This window comes from Patiria miniata, unplaced genomic scaffold (genome assembly GCF_015706575.1).
Source record: "Patiria miniata isolate m_02_andy unplaced genomic scaffold, ASM1570657v1 HiC_scaffold_8, whole genome shotgun sequence".
Taxonomy (NCBI): Eukaryota; Metazoa; Echinodermata; class Asteroidea; order Valvatida; family Asterinidae; genus Patiria; species Patiria miniata.
Window position 1 is genome coordinate 6,900,651 of NW_024037075.1, and position 15,793 is coordinate 6,916,443.

Below are 15,793 nucleotides of genomic sequence, written 5' to 3' on the forward strand. Positions count from 1 at the left end.
AAATCAAAAGTTGCTAAATCATGTTTCGAATTGTTTTGAAATGCAGCTTTACGAGATGTTGCGCACTGATCCAACGAATTATAGCAACCGCGCACGCCTGTGCGTCGTTCCAATGCTTGTGCGCGCTGCGCCGAATAACAAAACGAACAACTAATTTAAATTTTCCTACGGTGCTTCTTAAGAAGCACCGTTGGAAATGCCTTCTTTCGTTGATTTCTTCAAAATGAGAGCTTGCCAGAAAGGATAATTTCACAGGGAGTTTAGTCCCCTTACTATCTTTCAACCAGTATGTTTTTCAACAATAATTACGCCGGTTACTTTTTTGGATAGCTGCAAATGATGGACTCGGGCTTTAAATGGCTGGTACAGCGAAGTATTCAAGTTTCCTCCATCATTCTGCGTCTGTACTAAAACCGATTTTCTTTCAATTAAAAATAAGTCTTATTTCAAGAACAATTTTCTTGTCTCACTTTATAGACAATTTTTTCATTTAGTCAAATGAAAATATGTTTTTAAAAGAAAACAGGTTGCTTATGTTAAGAAATGCAAGAAAACTTTTTTTCAGCAGTGCTCACTTTGCAACTCCCTGCTAAAATCTTGCTTTCTTCCCTTATAATTTATCCAAGTGAAAATGCAATATTACCAGGGGCCGTCATTACAAAATGCTGAGACGCATCTTGAGAAGATGAACTCGTCTTAACTCACAACTCGCCCTAGGATCGATTTCACCAAACTTAAGATGCGTTCAACGCGTCCTAACTTCCTTAGCAATGCGTCTTAACTTAAGTTTGCTCAGGGTTGTCTTATCTCATGAAAACGTGCGTTAATTTGAATATCATCTGGAAATCATTGCAATATCTTCTTGTTTAAGACGAGTGTCGGCCTAGACTAGAGCCATACTTTCATGGAAGAAAACTGATTTAGAAACAGATTTGAAAAGATTTCTGACACATGGGTTCGTTTAGTAAAAATAAAATTATTTACCAAATTTAATTGTACAACTTTTTTTTAATTGGTCAACTTTTTAAAATACAAATACTTTGGGTTCATGAAATAGAGTAATGAACTGGGGAGCAAGATGTTTAGTCATGAGGGTATTGATGAATCTATCTTGTGTAGACCTACATGTACTTTGCGTGCGAAATTTAATAAGCAGAACATTTTTAATGCTAAAGTTCATGTTTTATGCACGTGTGTGGGAAAGTGACCGTTTCGTCAAGTGTTTTATGAAACACCCATCAAATTGGTGATTTTGATGCATCGTGCTTACGTTACAGTGAAATCGGTCTTACAGAGATGCCACTTTTCCGGTTTTAACCGGAATTCCGGTTTTTAAAATAAATCTCACAAAATTCCGGGTTTTCCGGCCGTCAAATTAACCAGAAAAAGAGAAGAAAAACTGTGGAAATGCGTTGATTTTTACCTCGATTTAGTACATTTGGGCGCACGCATGGCACAACGTTGTTCGTTGAAGTAGACTTAAAAACAGTCTTTGTGTATGTTGTTGCCGAGCCTGCATGTGATACAAGCGGCCAACGTACTTGCACGCAGTATACAACGGCGCCTCGCGCGTGCTTCACCGCGTGCGGGCGTGTTGTGTGCTAAGCAAACGTAGCATTCAGCCTGGAAATCAAGTCTATCATTTCAGCTATCGGTGGTTTCCGATCGCAGTGATATATGTGAATACAAAAAATGCGAGTACCAACCATGTTTTCGTTGAGCGCATCGCGTAGTGCAAGGATCATGTACACCGACAGCAGTGTTGTGGAATCATGCATGTTTCGTGTCGAATATTACGTTGGAAATTCGGGTAGGCAGAATAAATATTAGGAATATGGAAAAAGTCAAAGTGATTGAATGAACCGACAGCTTTAAAGGCCATAGAAGCAAAATTAAAAAATAAACAGAGCTTGGCTTGGCTACAAGATAAAGATGACAACGGGGACTTTGTGTCGGACACGGAGTGGCTTTTTCACACACAAAAAAGTCCAGTTGTTTCAAGCAGCCGTTCCGTTTTTTTTTTCAAGCGACCCAGTTCCGTTTTTTTCAAGCAGACCCTGTGGTATCTCTGGTCTTAGGACAGCATCTTAACTAGGATCGTTCTTATCTTAGCCAGGATTGACCTTAGACCGGGGACCCGTCTTAATAAGTCCCAAGATCAGAAGAGGTTTCTCTGTTTAATTGCCTGCTTCCTTCAATTTTCTTATTTTCCAATTGCCACCACCTGAATGGAACTTGCCGCCAACTAAGTGGACCTTTGCCCTTGGCCCTGTGGTTGGTGATCCTAATTTTAAAAAAATGCTACATGTTTTTCTTACATTTGCAGCATTGCCAATGTTACTCACAACGTGACTTGGGTGTGATCCCTGGCTACATAGCATAAACAGGTTCATGGTTTCTGACCAACGCCCCTTGATTATTGACATTGACAAAACAGGGAACTGCCAACAGAGGGCTGGATAGCTCAGTTGGTAGAGCACCGCAACAGCAATCCGGAGGTCGCAGGTTCAAACCCTGCTCCAGTCAATGTCTATGTTCAACTTGAAAATATTTGAAAGAATTGGAATTGGCAATTCCATTATTCATGGATTCTCCATTGTTCCTTTCTCATAGTCGCGTGAGATTCATCGAGAGAAGAAAGAAGCGGTCAAGGAAGCCAACATGTATTTCTTCATAGAGGCCTGCATAGCTCTCCTGATAGCTTTCATCATCAACCTGTTTGTGGTGTCTGTCTTTGCTCAGGGGCTGTACAATCACACAAACGCTGAAATCGTAAGTACATGTCAATATGACCAATCTGCATTTGTATTCACTCACGGGAGCTCCAGTGAGGGAGACATTGACACTGTGTGTGCGGGTATGGATTCGTGTGCGTATGGTGCAAAGAAGGCACACAACTGCTTTTATTTGAATACAAAAACCTGTATCATCTTCGTGTGATTGTTTGACACTTTCAGCAATGCTGTCTAGAGTCCCTCCCAGTTTTTTGTCACAGCTTCCTCTTTGTTACTGTTGAGAGGGTTCTTGTGCAAGGAGTCCATAGCAGAGTTGTAATGACTCGAGTCCATGACTCGACTCGAGTCCGATTCGAGTCACATTTTTTGGTGACTCGACTCGACTCGAGTCCTAAGGGCAATTGACTCGACTCGAGAAACTGCGAGCAAATGACTCGACTCGACTCGAGTCCCTCATCAGAATGACTCGACTCGACTTGAGGAAGGTTAATATGACTCAAGTCTGCAAAACTGCGCGAAAAATATTTGCAATGACTTACGCCGGTGCCAGTTTTTGTTCACGTCACGTTAGAATGTTCGCGAATAATGTATACATATACATTTGGGTTTGATCAGTGTCCCCATTAGTTGAATGGCGATCAGCCTGCATCCCCGTTTTATTTTCATAAAGAGGCAAATGTGGTGTCACCACATGTAGTAGCCTGAATGTAAAATTTAAAAAGCCAAAAAATGACTTTCTCTTTGTATTTATTGTATAGTGTTCAAATATTTGTGACTCGAATTGACTCGTGCTAAATATGTGACTCGACTCGACTCGACTACACTACACTCTGTGACTCGACTCGACTCGACCTTCTTCACCTAATGACTCGATTCGACTCGAGTCACTTCTTTAAAATGACTCGACTCGACTCGAGTCACAAAAATCAGTGACTCGTTACAACTCTGGTCCATAGTGCATACATATTGTGTGCACATAAACAGTTCACATGGATGCAATCCATGTTTTATTGGAAATGCATAGAATCAAAGAAACTTAGTGTAACAGTATTTGTCATTTCTTTACTAGATGACAGAATTTTTTCACAGAGCCCTTAAGCCTGTTAATTGGAATTTGTGTATTTCAACGCCTTGATGCACTCTCAGAAATGGGAAGGGAAAATGAAATTGTGTCCCTGCCTGCATATTTTGGAATAACTGCCATAAATATGTGTAATTTCAATTTAATAGAGGTGTTCGCTTAAAATTAGACCGAAGATCTGAGATTGTAACACGCATACATGTATGTATGTGAGCACATGTATTGACCTTGTGCCTCAGATATCTTATTGATTGCTATGCATCTTGGCTGTGATGCCTCTCTTTTAGTTTGATTGGCCTAAATTGCCTGCACACTCACGCATTGCACTTCAGGTAATGCAGCACCCCGTTGGTAGTTGAGTTGATACATTGTATTTAAATTAGGTTGACCCCTACGTCATAGGTCAATCTGACAATTAACTGGTATCAGAGTTTAAATGGCTGTCCATAAATAATCCGCCATTTTGAGTCTGTGTACATACTGGATAACATTTTGTTTTGGTATAAATGATGTCACATAGGAATAATAAGGGACTAAAATTATGATGGCCCTGCATTTATATTGTCCTTATTGATTGGGCATGGGCATGGCTGTGGTAATGTTTCGGCTGGGCCAGTTTTTGCCTGTTTTGGTGTTGGAAAAGTTGAAGTAACCTTTTTCTTTTGCTTGCAGCATGACATGTGTGTTGAGCAGGGTAGCATATACACCGAGTATTTCCCCAACAACACGGACCTGATCAAACAGATGGATATATTCAAAGGGGTAAGAATATCAACCTGTCTTCAACATGTCTGAATTTTGACTGGGTTTCAGCTAGGACCAAGAATGAAAATGTGGGTCTTGACATTAAAATCGGATTCTAATGCATCATCAAAAACTTATAAATGATAAAACAAAACAACTTGACGAGGCTGGAACACCTTGAAAGCACTTCACAGTTTTCTTTTTCATCACAAGCATCATTATCATGCAGAGCAGTTGGCCATGATCTAATGAACCCACCCACTTAACGTATGATGGGTAACAACATGTGTGCTTCCCCCATGCCTCTCTGCATGTGCCAACTGCACACGTCATACGAAAGTGTGCGCATATCAGAATTTTGTCAGATATTTGGTTGCTCAATCGCGGCTATCATTGGTCAAAACATCACGGTGTGGCGTATTGGATCAGTCTGTTGCATTTGTCATTGTCTTTGTTTTTCTCCAGAGATTAGGTGAAGGTGTCCTCATTATTTCTCTTGTTAATTGAATTCTTGTCAAAGGAATTTGCTAGAACGGTGTCGTCATATCTTAGTTTATATTTTCCAAATAGTATTCACCATATGTCTGAAAAATGTTGCCTTTTCTTTGTTCTCCCCAAAAATGCATAGCTTGTGTGTGCAGTATAATTTACATATTTGTGATGCAATCAAGCTAAATGAGTCGTTTGTCAGGAACTTTCATTTGGAGATACGGGCCAAAATAGGGCCACTTCATCACATCACTTCATCACATCTCTTGGTGTTTCCACTTCCATAATTTTTGAACTAAAGATGGTATCAGCATGCGGTTTTCACAGCAGTAATGCTGAGATTGTGCTCTTTTCAAATCTGTAAAAAAAACAAAATTGACCAGTGTCGACAAACAATTCATTTAGCTTGATCGCGTCACATTTGTTTGTTAGGCCTACCTCTACAACTGTACATAAAAACTTATATTTCTGAGTTGTTTGATTTATTGATTATTTGCCAACCAAGCAGTTACATGGAAATCTTGTTCATGAACAGGGCGTATACCTTGGCTGTGAGTTTGGTGCCGTAGCGTTGTATATTTGGGCCATAGGGATCCTGGCGTCAGGCCAAAGCTCAACAATGACGGGGACGTATGCTGGACAGTTTGTCATGGAGGTAAAAATGTGAATTTGCAATACAGCTATATTAACCCATTAGTGCCTGTACTACATTGTGTTACATTGTGTTTATTCAAAACCCATAGAGTGTTCGGGCAATTTGGGTTGATACAGTGACTAAAGGGTTCATTAAGTCTAGAATACTTTTGGATGTGTCCTTCCGCTGTAAATGTGACATGGAAGTACAATAGACAGACTGCATATAGGCCTTTTTCAGGAGTCGGCCATATTGGATTGACAGTGAGGTAACATCTTCATTTTTGGAACTTGGGTAGAGAAATGAAAGCAATGACGTTACAAATTAATACCAGTCTGCTCTGATGAATAATTAACAATTGTGATTAAACAGGGCTATAGTGAATACTTAATCTGGCACCATCCCATTCAACAGTTCACAATTTGTGAAATACATTTAGGGAACATGACAAAAATGGCTCATAGGTCTGGTTTCATCGTAAGTACGAGAGAATCACGAGCACAATGAAACACTCTTTTGCTAATTGTGCATGTTGATATTTGGTGTATTGGCTTCATTTATGCAACATTTTTAAATACAAATGCAGTTGTACAAATAGCTGTACAAAATGTTGAGCGTCCATCCCATTTGAGATGTGCCCAGCAGGCCACATTGCATGTGACAAGTTTGTAGCTGTCTAGTAATGTCATACCCTCCTTGTGTAAGCAGTCACAGAAAGTCAAAAAATCAATTCTTTTTCCCTGCCATGCCTTGATACAAAGGCTAGTCAACAACAGTCAGATTACATCTCTGGTAAGCACATTGACCAGTTAAATTCCATCAACAGACAAAAGCAGGTAACTGTAGGTACACACCTACAGTCAAAGCATAGCTGTATCAAGTGACATAAACAGTCACAGCCAGTCAAGCCTGTAGACAGGGAGCTCTTAACCGTTAAAAACAGTCACTTGATTGATTTTGGCTGCTGGGATGGCTTTGTGGAATTGCCAGCCAGAGAGGGAGGCTTAGTACAGCTGTGTGGGTAAGGATTGAATCAGAGATCTAGCCGTGTCCATCACAAGTCCCTGCAAGTCCTCCTGTCCATATTTTCATATCACACACTATTCAAATGAGCTTTGATAAAGACATGCCTTTGTTTTTGTTCATCCATTGTTTCTTGTGACTGGACTTGTGATTGGACTCGTGAATTACTTGTGACTGGTCTTGTAACTGGACCAGTGACTGGATTTTGTGACTGGACTTGTGACTGGACTTGTGACTGGACTTGTGACTGGACTTGCGACTGGACTCGCGACTGGACTCGCGACTGGACTCGCGGCTGGACTCGCGGCTGGACTCGCGGCTGGACTCGCGGCTGGACTCGCGGCTGGACTCGCGGCTGGACTCGCGGCTGGACTCGCGACTGGACTCGCGACTGGACTCGCGACTGGACTCGCGACTGGACTCGCGACTGGACTCGCGGCTGGACTCGCGGCTGGACTCGCGGCTGGACTCGCGGCTGGACTCGCGGCTGGACTCGCGACTGGACTCGCGACTGGACTCGCGACTGGACTCGCGACTGGACTCGCGACTGGATTTTGTGACTGGACTTGTGACTGGACTTGTGACTGGACTTGTGACTGGACCTGTGACTGGATTTTGTGACTGGACTTGTGACTGGACTTGTGACTGGACTTGCGACTGGACTTGCGACTGGACTCGCGACTGGACTCGCGACTGGACTCGCGACTGGACTCGCGACTGGACTCGTGGCTGGACTCGTGAATTACTTGTGACTGGACTTGTGACTGGACTCGTGAATTACTTGTGACTGGACTTGTGATGGACTTGACTACACCCCTGGATTGAATGTAGATATTTTTTTTTTGCCGTCAGGGATTTCTGAACCTTAAGTGGCCGCGCTGGAAGCGTATCATGCTGACTCGATCCATCGCCATCCTGCCCACCATATTTATAGCCGCCTTCAAGGGAGTCCATGACCTGACTGGAATGAACGACCTGCTGAATGTTGTCATGAGTCTGCAGGTAAGATGACTTGCAAATCTGTGGTAAACTCTTAATTCATAAATACCTAAGACAGTTTACCCATTCTCTTCCTATTGATTGAGAGCCTGTCACGTGGGTAGTCTTAAATCTAAAACACGTGTTAGCAATTTTTAAGACCGGTCCTGAGACCTGTGCTCTGCGCCACATGCGCGCAGTACGCGCCTTGCAGTGGCTACAACTCATGCTTCAGGACTACTGATATAATCTCATTGTAAGGAGATATTGAGCAAATTGCACGCGCGATGCACACCATAAAAGTGTGGACTTTTTGACATTTTATGGCTTTTTGCTTCAGGCCAGTATCTGTGGCCAGGCCCATAACCGGTTTTAAACCACACGTTATTATACTGCTCCATCACACTTATCCCTTTAATATTACCCCAACGTGAGTGTACATTTGTACATGTTCCCCCCCCCCCCACAAAAAAAAAAATGGACTGAGAGTAACTGTTTTTAAAATGATGCAGTAGACTACTGATCCACTTTCCCGCCATGGGTGTCGAAGTATGAAAAGAAAATATGAGGAAAAAGAGTAATCCCTCGTGCCAAATGTGGTCCAACCTATCCCCCCTCCCCTTTCAAATTTGTAACAGCCTGTTTCTGTGGCTGTCTGCTTTCTTCCTGTTTTGCGACTGGGAGTGAAATGAATACTATTGGTTGAGTGCTGCTCATTGACTAAGGGTCAGATTTGTGAAGATTTGGCCTGATTTGTGGATTTTTGGTCAGGAATTTTCCTGATTTCAAGGTATTTTGTCAGGAAATTACTTGATGTCAGGATTTTTTGTCAGGAATTTTCCAGATTTCAGAATTTTTAAAGATCCCCCTACAAAACCTGGACTTCCTGATGTTTTACAGCATAGGATATTTTACCTATTAAAGTTTACATAAAAGAAACGAATTGGATGTTTTTAATATCACAATAACCTGCAGTACTTTAGGGCCCACAGCGACCCCAAACCCTCCGCTGATTATTTAGTAGATTTGTTTTGTTTTCCCCAATCTCACCCCTGCTGCTATATTATCCGCTCAGCTGCCTTTTGCCTTGATTCCAATCCTGACATTCACCAGTGCTGATGCGTTAATGAGTGACTTCAAGAATGGAATGTGAGTATATTACAAGCAATCACGTCACTGTAGTTGGTTAGCCTAACAAATGCGTGGAGAGAAGACAATGCAGAAATGTTCACTTTGATGTGAGATATGGCGCATAGCACCCGAGGCGAAGCCAAGGGGACTATGCACCCAAGGTTAAAAAGGCTTTTTCCACATCACAGCTATTGACAATTGTGTTGTTACAGTGTTCCAATAAGTCTAAAAGATAAATGTGTTTAAGACACTGTTCAAGGAATGAATGAAATCGCCGCAGTGTAACTTTTGATTACTGTGAGCTTTCCTGCCAGACATGAGATTGACAGGTTGCAGTTCTCTGTTGCGAGGCACACGGGCCCTACAAAGGTACCCTTTACGTGCCCGTAATATGCAACGCGGTGTGTTTCAAATGAATTTAATGGAACGTGGTATATATGCAGGGGCGGATCCAGGAATTTTTTTTTTTTTGGGGGGGGGGGTTTCATCAGCAAATCAATGCTGAAATGTAGACAGGTGTTTTTGTCCGAATACTTGGCTCCATAAAATCAATAGGGAGGGGGGGGGGGGTTCTAAATTGCCATGTCCCGGCAATTATTAGTTAGTACCTGTACTTCCTATATTACATTGTATTTATCCCTAATGAATCTATAAAAACAATGCAGCGCTTTGGGTGGTTGGAGGAGTACGAGTATTGGGAGTAACAGGGAGGGCGTTTTGGGGGCCGTTCAGGGACTAACCCTAACCCTGCTAAATGCAACAGAAAGCAGTACTGGTAAAAAGTTGTTGGATACTGTTGCGTTTAGTAGGCAACTCAGATCCCCCTGCTTTGTTGTATCATAGTGCCGAGGCAATATAACAGAATCCACTGTTGCATTTGATTGCATTTAGCAGGGTAACTGCTTGGTGCCAAGGCTGGTATGCACTGCACAATGCAACAGAATCCACTGTTGCAATTTGTTGCATTTAGCAGGGTTCTTATTTCAGCCAAGTTGCATTTTGTTGCATTTGGCAGGGTGCCTAGAGAAAGGGTTAGCTAATCGGTAACAAAGTGGGAACTAAAGCCACATAAATATTCTGGGAGATGTTCCTCAGAATTTGTTAAAAACTGCAAATCCAATCCACATCTTGGCCAGGGAGTAATGCAAACTACAGTCAAAGAGGTGTTGGTTACACTTTTGTACTTTATCTTTGTATTTTGTACTTTATTTTTGTTGTTTTTCTCTTTTCCTTTTCAGAATTGCCAAGATATTTTGTTTTCTGTTAGCCATTGCCGTAATCGGAATCAACATGTTCTTTGTGGTGACGTACATTCCAAGTTTACCTCAGCACTGGGCCATGTACGTCTTTGTGGCCATTCTTCTCTGCGCATACATCATCTTCATATTGTACTTGGTAAGTGAGTCAGTGAAAAGTCGAGAGTGATTTTGAATGGACTCCGTGCGTGAACTTTAGGTGGGGCTGTCGGACCGCTTATGCAAGCTCCTTGGAAGGGACACACTGCGGCACGCATACAAAACCATTACATTGGGCGCAGGGTGTGAAGTACGTATCAATAATTTCTGCTCTGTTTGCACTGGGTCATTTTTAACCCTAACCGCCCTGAATCCTTCAAAATCCTCTCTGCCAAAGTGGAGGAATTTGGAGGGTTGAGGTTACATGTAAAAAGTGCGTTACTGATTTCGTAGGATGCACTTTGTCAAGGTCTTGGGCCAGACCTTGTGTTGTTTTTGCTCAGCCATGCATAAATGTAGGCCTGGATTATGCTTGAAATCCTCCGTTCTGCTCTATGATGTCACTGGCCAAGCCTCAACATATTGACAGTCACTGCTGCAGGATTTTGCAGGATTCAGGCAGTGGTCGCCCTTCCACGGACCATATTCAAGAAAAAATGGAGGAACTTGGAGGATTGAGGCTATATGCTATTTTTCCATGAGGCCAAATGGAGGATTTAGGCTACATCGTAGCAAAATGCCTAGGGAGTAAGGGTTAAATTTTAGAAATCTTAGCTGTTTTAATTCTAAATACGTTATCCTTGGGTATGGTCTGATGAATTGGCAAGGCTAAGTCTGTGTTTGTGTTTTTAAAAAGGTGTTTAGGGAACTAAACAAAGGACAATAACTTTCGGAATTCATGGAAAATAGCTGGTACTTGCACATAGTGTGATAACGTCACAAAATAAATGACTGTTTCAGATATACAAGCTGACAAACCATTTAACTTCCATGATTACCCTACGACAAAAGTTGTTATATCATTTGATTAGGATTAAATGGCATAATATTTCACAATAGATGTTCAACATGTAATACAACTTGAAGGTTAAAGCCATCAAGTACATGATACAAATTCTTTTTTTTATTTTTCAGCAGCCAATCAGAATAAGGGAAAGCGTTTATGATATTAGCAACATTAGCAATGCTGCAGACCTACAAAATGGCAGTGAAAAATTATTCATAAATACCTGAGACATTAACCATCCTATTGGTCGAGAGTCCGTCACATGGGTGGTTTTAAACGGTTGATAAAACACCGACTGGATTTAAACACTTTTTCCCGGTGTCACATGAAATTTGGACTCCTATGAAATCTGGTCCCTTTACCCTTTTATTGGTTGAACCCTCACATGTGACCAGTCACTCTCTTATTTATCTTCCTTTAGGCATGTGCAATACTACCAATGAGTCCGTATTTCATAGTCCTCAATTCACACTATACACCGGCATCACTGTGTTCAGCACCCGATTTCACGAAGCGCTGTGACGCGTCGCAACCCGAGTTACGACGTGTAACACGTCGCAACTAACAACGTGTCGTGTGATCCATTTCACGAAACTTGCGATGTGTTGAATGTGTCGTAAGTTCCTTGACAACGGCTTAAAACATGTCGCAAGTTACGACGTGTCTAGTGGTTATCGCAAAAAAAGAAGCGTTTTTCTTGGCCATTTTTATGCCATAAAAGTGCATAAACGAGACTGTAATACCGAGACAATGTGTGTAAAGTTGAATATTGCAGTTGAAATTTCAAAGTAGCTATACAGTCCACTGAGGGCTTGTTTTCCTTTAAAATTGCATCACACATCTGCCATTTTGTTTTACGTTTTAAAACTTTTCGAGAGTAGATTCGACGACTCTTTGTTGAATATCAGACGCTGAATAAATACATAAAACAGTCATCGCGTCGAACTTACGTGTTTTGTGAAATGGATCGCAGGACGCGTCGCAGCTGCGACACATCGTAGGGATATGACGCGTCGCATCGCTGCGATGCATCGCAAGTTACGATGAGTTTCATGAAATCGGGTGCTGCTCCACATCGCGCAGTACGCGCTACGCACGCAGCAATCTCCATGTAAGGAGATTTTTAGTACTACTCGCGCAAGGCACATACCATAAACATAGCTGGAGGGGTGTTTCACAAAACATGTAGTAAATCATGTAGAACATAATCGTTGGAAATTTAACATTTTTGACTTGTTTTGACTGATTTTTATGAATTGGAATAGATATGTGCTTGGCCGGTATTAAACAAGTACTTTTAAAACTGGCTAGTGGCCCTTGTGGATAGTGACCCTCACCTTCGGCTCGTGTTATTATTCGCGTCCAGGCCCCTTAGCCGGTTTGAAATGTTCTTGTTTAAAACTGGCCAAGCACAGATTTATTCGAATGAAATATGTTTGCTGGAAATGTAAAGATGCAGAGTTTGATGCTTCAGTTGAAGCACTTTTATTTTGTGTTCTTTTCTTTACAGTTCTGGTATTGTCTCATCACACTGGGGTTTACGTTTCTTCGGAATATACCCATGCCGGTAAGTAAAGTTCATGTATTTACCAGACCTGCCTACTGTTAGGGTATAAATTCCAGCTGCATTAGGGTATAAATTCCATAGCAGTCTGGGACCAAGACTAGGGCTGTGGAACCGGGTACCCGACTACCCGACATGATGACAGGAACCAGTTCCAGATTATGGAATCGCGTACTCGTAATGAACTTTACATATTATTTAGTCACTTCTCAATGAAAAAGAAAGGTTTTGAATTTCATTTGTTGGGAAGTGAAAACCAGGCCACATGGGAGAACAAAATATCTTTCACTTTTATGACGCCTGCAAAAGTTGCAGTTTACACCGTAAAGCTACATTTGTATCTTGCTGTATTGACACACCGATGTACATGTACATGTAGAAGTAGTATCTTGTGGACCTTTATGAACAATCTGAACAGCGACTTCCGAGATTTGAATTTTGGGGTTGGGTTTCTTTCACGGGTAATCGGGTACCCGGTTCCCGTAATACTTCTAATGTACACCCCTAAGTAAGATAAATAAATATGCTGAACATTAAGACAAAAATGACAGGGATTAACTTTACATATAAGACTAATAAGCAGTGCACTTTTGTATCATTACAGTGCTGTAGTCTTAATGCACAGTCGTACAATCTGGAGGGCTTAGCGGAAGATACAGACAGAGACACAGCAGAAGATAAAGACGGAGACACAGAGGACAAACCCAACACAGCGGAACGCGACACCTCCATGGACGACGGCCATCAGTAATAATCCCTGGGACTGGACAACAGAGGGCGGTATTGATCAGTACGGAGGGAGCTTGATCAACAATAACCACATTGTTCAACTTACAGAAAAATACATAATATTCAGCAATGGCATGATCTAGATCAATGTTCAGGACCAGCCTTGACACTTTCCTGTGGATGTCATGCACAAGCTTTTTACCCCCTCAATGGTTGGATAGTCACTTGCCCAGCGTGCAAGCACAGCTGCTTCACACTGTATGCAAATCGATGCGAATCAATGCGTGCATGTTCACAAAACAACATCTTCTCTTCATGTGACATATACAAGGTCCTCTCATAAATACATGTACATGGTATCTGAATAAATGTTCAGTTATGAAACAGCAGCTCACAGAAATGCAGCTCTATGTATATAAAATATGTTGGTAGAAGCAGACTACTGTTTCATGTTCGCTATCACTGAGGTTCTTTTTGCCCATTGTAAACAATAAACACATGAACGTCAGCTTGGTGAACCAGTGTGATGTGCTGGTCTACTAGGGGCCACTATTAAAGGCACATAGGAACATTTGCATGCATCCCAAAAGTAACCTACCAAATTCCTATCTGAAAGCTTACTTGGATTAAAGATCATACTGGTGCTAAACACCCTGTGAAATTCCATCTGGCTTGCTGTCATTTTGAAGAAATCAAGAAATGTATTCCAACGATCAGTCAATTGACTGATTTTTGGAAATGTAAGAGTGTGACAGAGCATGCAAGTCACGCCAGTGAATGTCTTGGTACAAAACACTGAATTTACCCAATTGTTTGATTTGAATGGAAGTTGAGATCAACCGTTTCAATTTGATAATACATGTTGTCATCAATTGGCAGCATTTTCAATACGTTGTAAAAAAAAAATGGTAATGCTTTCTTTTTTTTCGAAGTCCCCATTTATTGCCCTTGATTGGTTGGGCCCAGTCAGGACATAAAATAAATGCAAAAAATAGGGCCTCACACTCGTCATAGATACTTGGGGCTCCAATGTGCTGCATTCTCAAAAAATCTGGCAGGTTTTGGGGGTCAACTTGCACGATGGACCAAAACAAGTTTTGTGATCAAAAGGTTGTGCTGGGTTTTTCACTGGTTTTTGATAAGTGTAATATCCACTGAGCTGAACCTTCACCAGGTTAGGTTTTTAATATTTTCTTTGGATTTTGCGTGGTGTTACTATTGGAAACGAACAAAATGCATGAAAAGCAAATGATCCTAATTATACCTTAGTGTTATTTTCTTAACAAAAACTGGTTTCCAGCCAACTTGTTATGCCTTGTGTATTGCGTGTGACTGATTACCAGGTGTTATTTTCCTAATGTATTTTTGCTAAGCGAAATTCTCTCTTTAGCGGCAACTGGTCTCTGTAATATATAATGTACCATCAAGTCTTCCATTTTGTGCCTCTATGCTAAAATGCTGCTTTTACTCAGCATGTGTGGTCTTCAGTCAAGATTTGGATATTAACCCTAACCCCTTGAGCATTTTTACTGGAAAGTATCCGAAATCCACCAAAATCCACCAATTTTGTCATTTAATTTTTTTTTGGTGTCCTGAGTCCATCAGAATCCACCAGTGAGTCCATCAGAATCCACCAGTGAGTCCATCAGAATCCACCAGTGTAGTACATATACCTCGTACACACCAAACATATACAAGGAGTTCAACTGTTGAGATCCTGAATCCATCAAAGTCCCCCAACTACTCAATATGGCGGTATCCTGAATCCATCAAAATCCTGCAGTAGCGCTAGGCTTACAATCCTCAATCCATCAACATTCCTCAATTTTCAATATGGAGGTATCCTGAATCTGCCGAAATCCTCCAAAACAGGGTGGGGATTTTGACGGATTCAGGTATGTAATAGCCCCCAACAGTCCTGAATCCTCCAAATTCAATACGATTTTGCACACCCCCTAGGGAGTTAGGGTTAAGGTTAAGAAGTAGGTGCTCACATGGTGCTAGCATTAATGTGTTTCTTGTTTTAAATCTTGCAATTTGAAGAAACTTACCCAGCATGATCTTTGGAGCGACACAGTCTCGCAAGTTCTAGCACAGTAACAAAAGGGCACCTGTCCCAGTGGGGTGTGCAACTGCTTGCGAATTGAACGAATATAGACCATTTGCTATCTTTTTCCCCAAATGTATTCATATTTGTGTTTCAAGAAAGTTTTTTTTGAAAGTCAATCCGAGGGACATTCCGAAACTATCGGTTGTTTTAGGGTGCGGCAGAGTCCAGTAGAGGATTGCATAGATCATAGAGCAAGGAACAAGCTTGTTGTTGTTAAAACAACAACATCAAATGTTGAATAACAAACATGATTCAAAATCTTTTGGCAGCTGTGAATTTTTAATCATCTTAGAAATTGTAAAAAGCAGAACTTTCTGGATTGGAAACGGTCTTT

At 41.4% G+C, this 15,793-nt stretch overlaps 1 protein-coding gene and 1 non-coding gene across 4 annotated transcripts in view; both read left to right on the plus strand.

Moving 5' to 3' along the window:
* Positions 1-14,926, plus strand: part of LOC119719184 (natural resistance-associated macrophage protein 2-like) — a 40,710-nt gene extending 25,784 nt beyond the window's left edge. For 2 of the 3 annotated variants that reach the window (XM_038188543.1, XM_038188545.1), the window contains 8 exons: positions 2,614-2,772; positions 4,489-4,578; positions 5,585-5,704; positions 7,559-7,708; positions 8,760-8,833; positions 10,054-10,210; positions 12,567-12,623; positions 13,225-13,788. In XM_038188543.1, the coding sequence (XP_038044471.1) occupies positions 2,614-2,772; positions 4,489-4,578; positions 5,585-5,704; positions 7,559-7,708; positions 8,760-8,833; positions 10,054-10,210; positions 12,567-12,623; positions 13,225-13,371 (954 nt within the window). In that variant the 3' untranslated portion in view covers positions 13,372-13,788. Of the gene's footprint in view, positions 1-2,613; positions 2,773-4,488; positions 4,579-5,584; positions 5,705-7,558; positions 7,709-8,759; positions 8,834-10,053; positions 10,211-12,566; positions 12,624-13,224 lie in introns of all 3 variants that reach the window. The other variant, XM_038188544.1, reaches the window with a different exon arrangement.
* On the plus strand, positions 2,454-2,526 carry Trnaa-agc. The gene has a single exon. It is a non-coding gene; the product is annotated as a tRNA-Ala (tRNA).
* Positions 14,927-15,793: the final 867 nt, after the last annotated feature.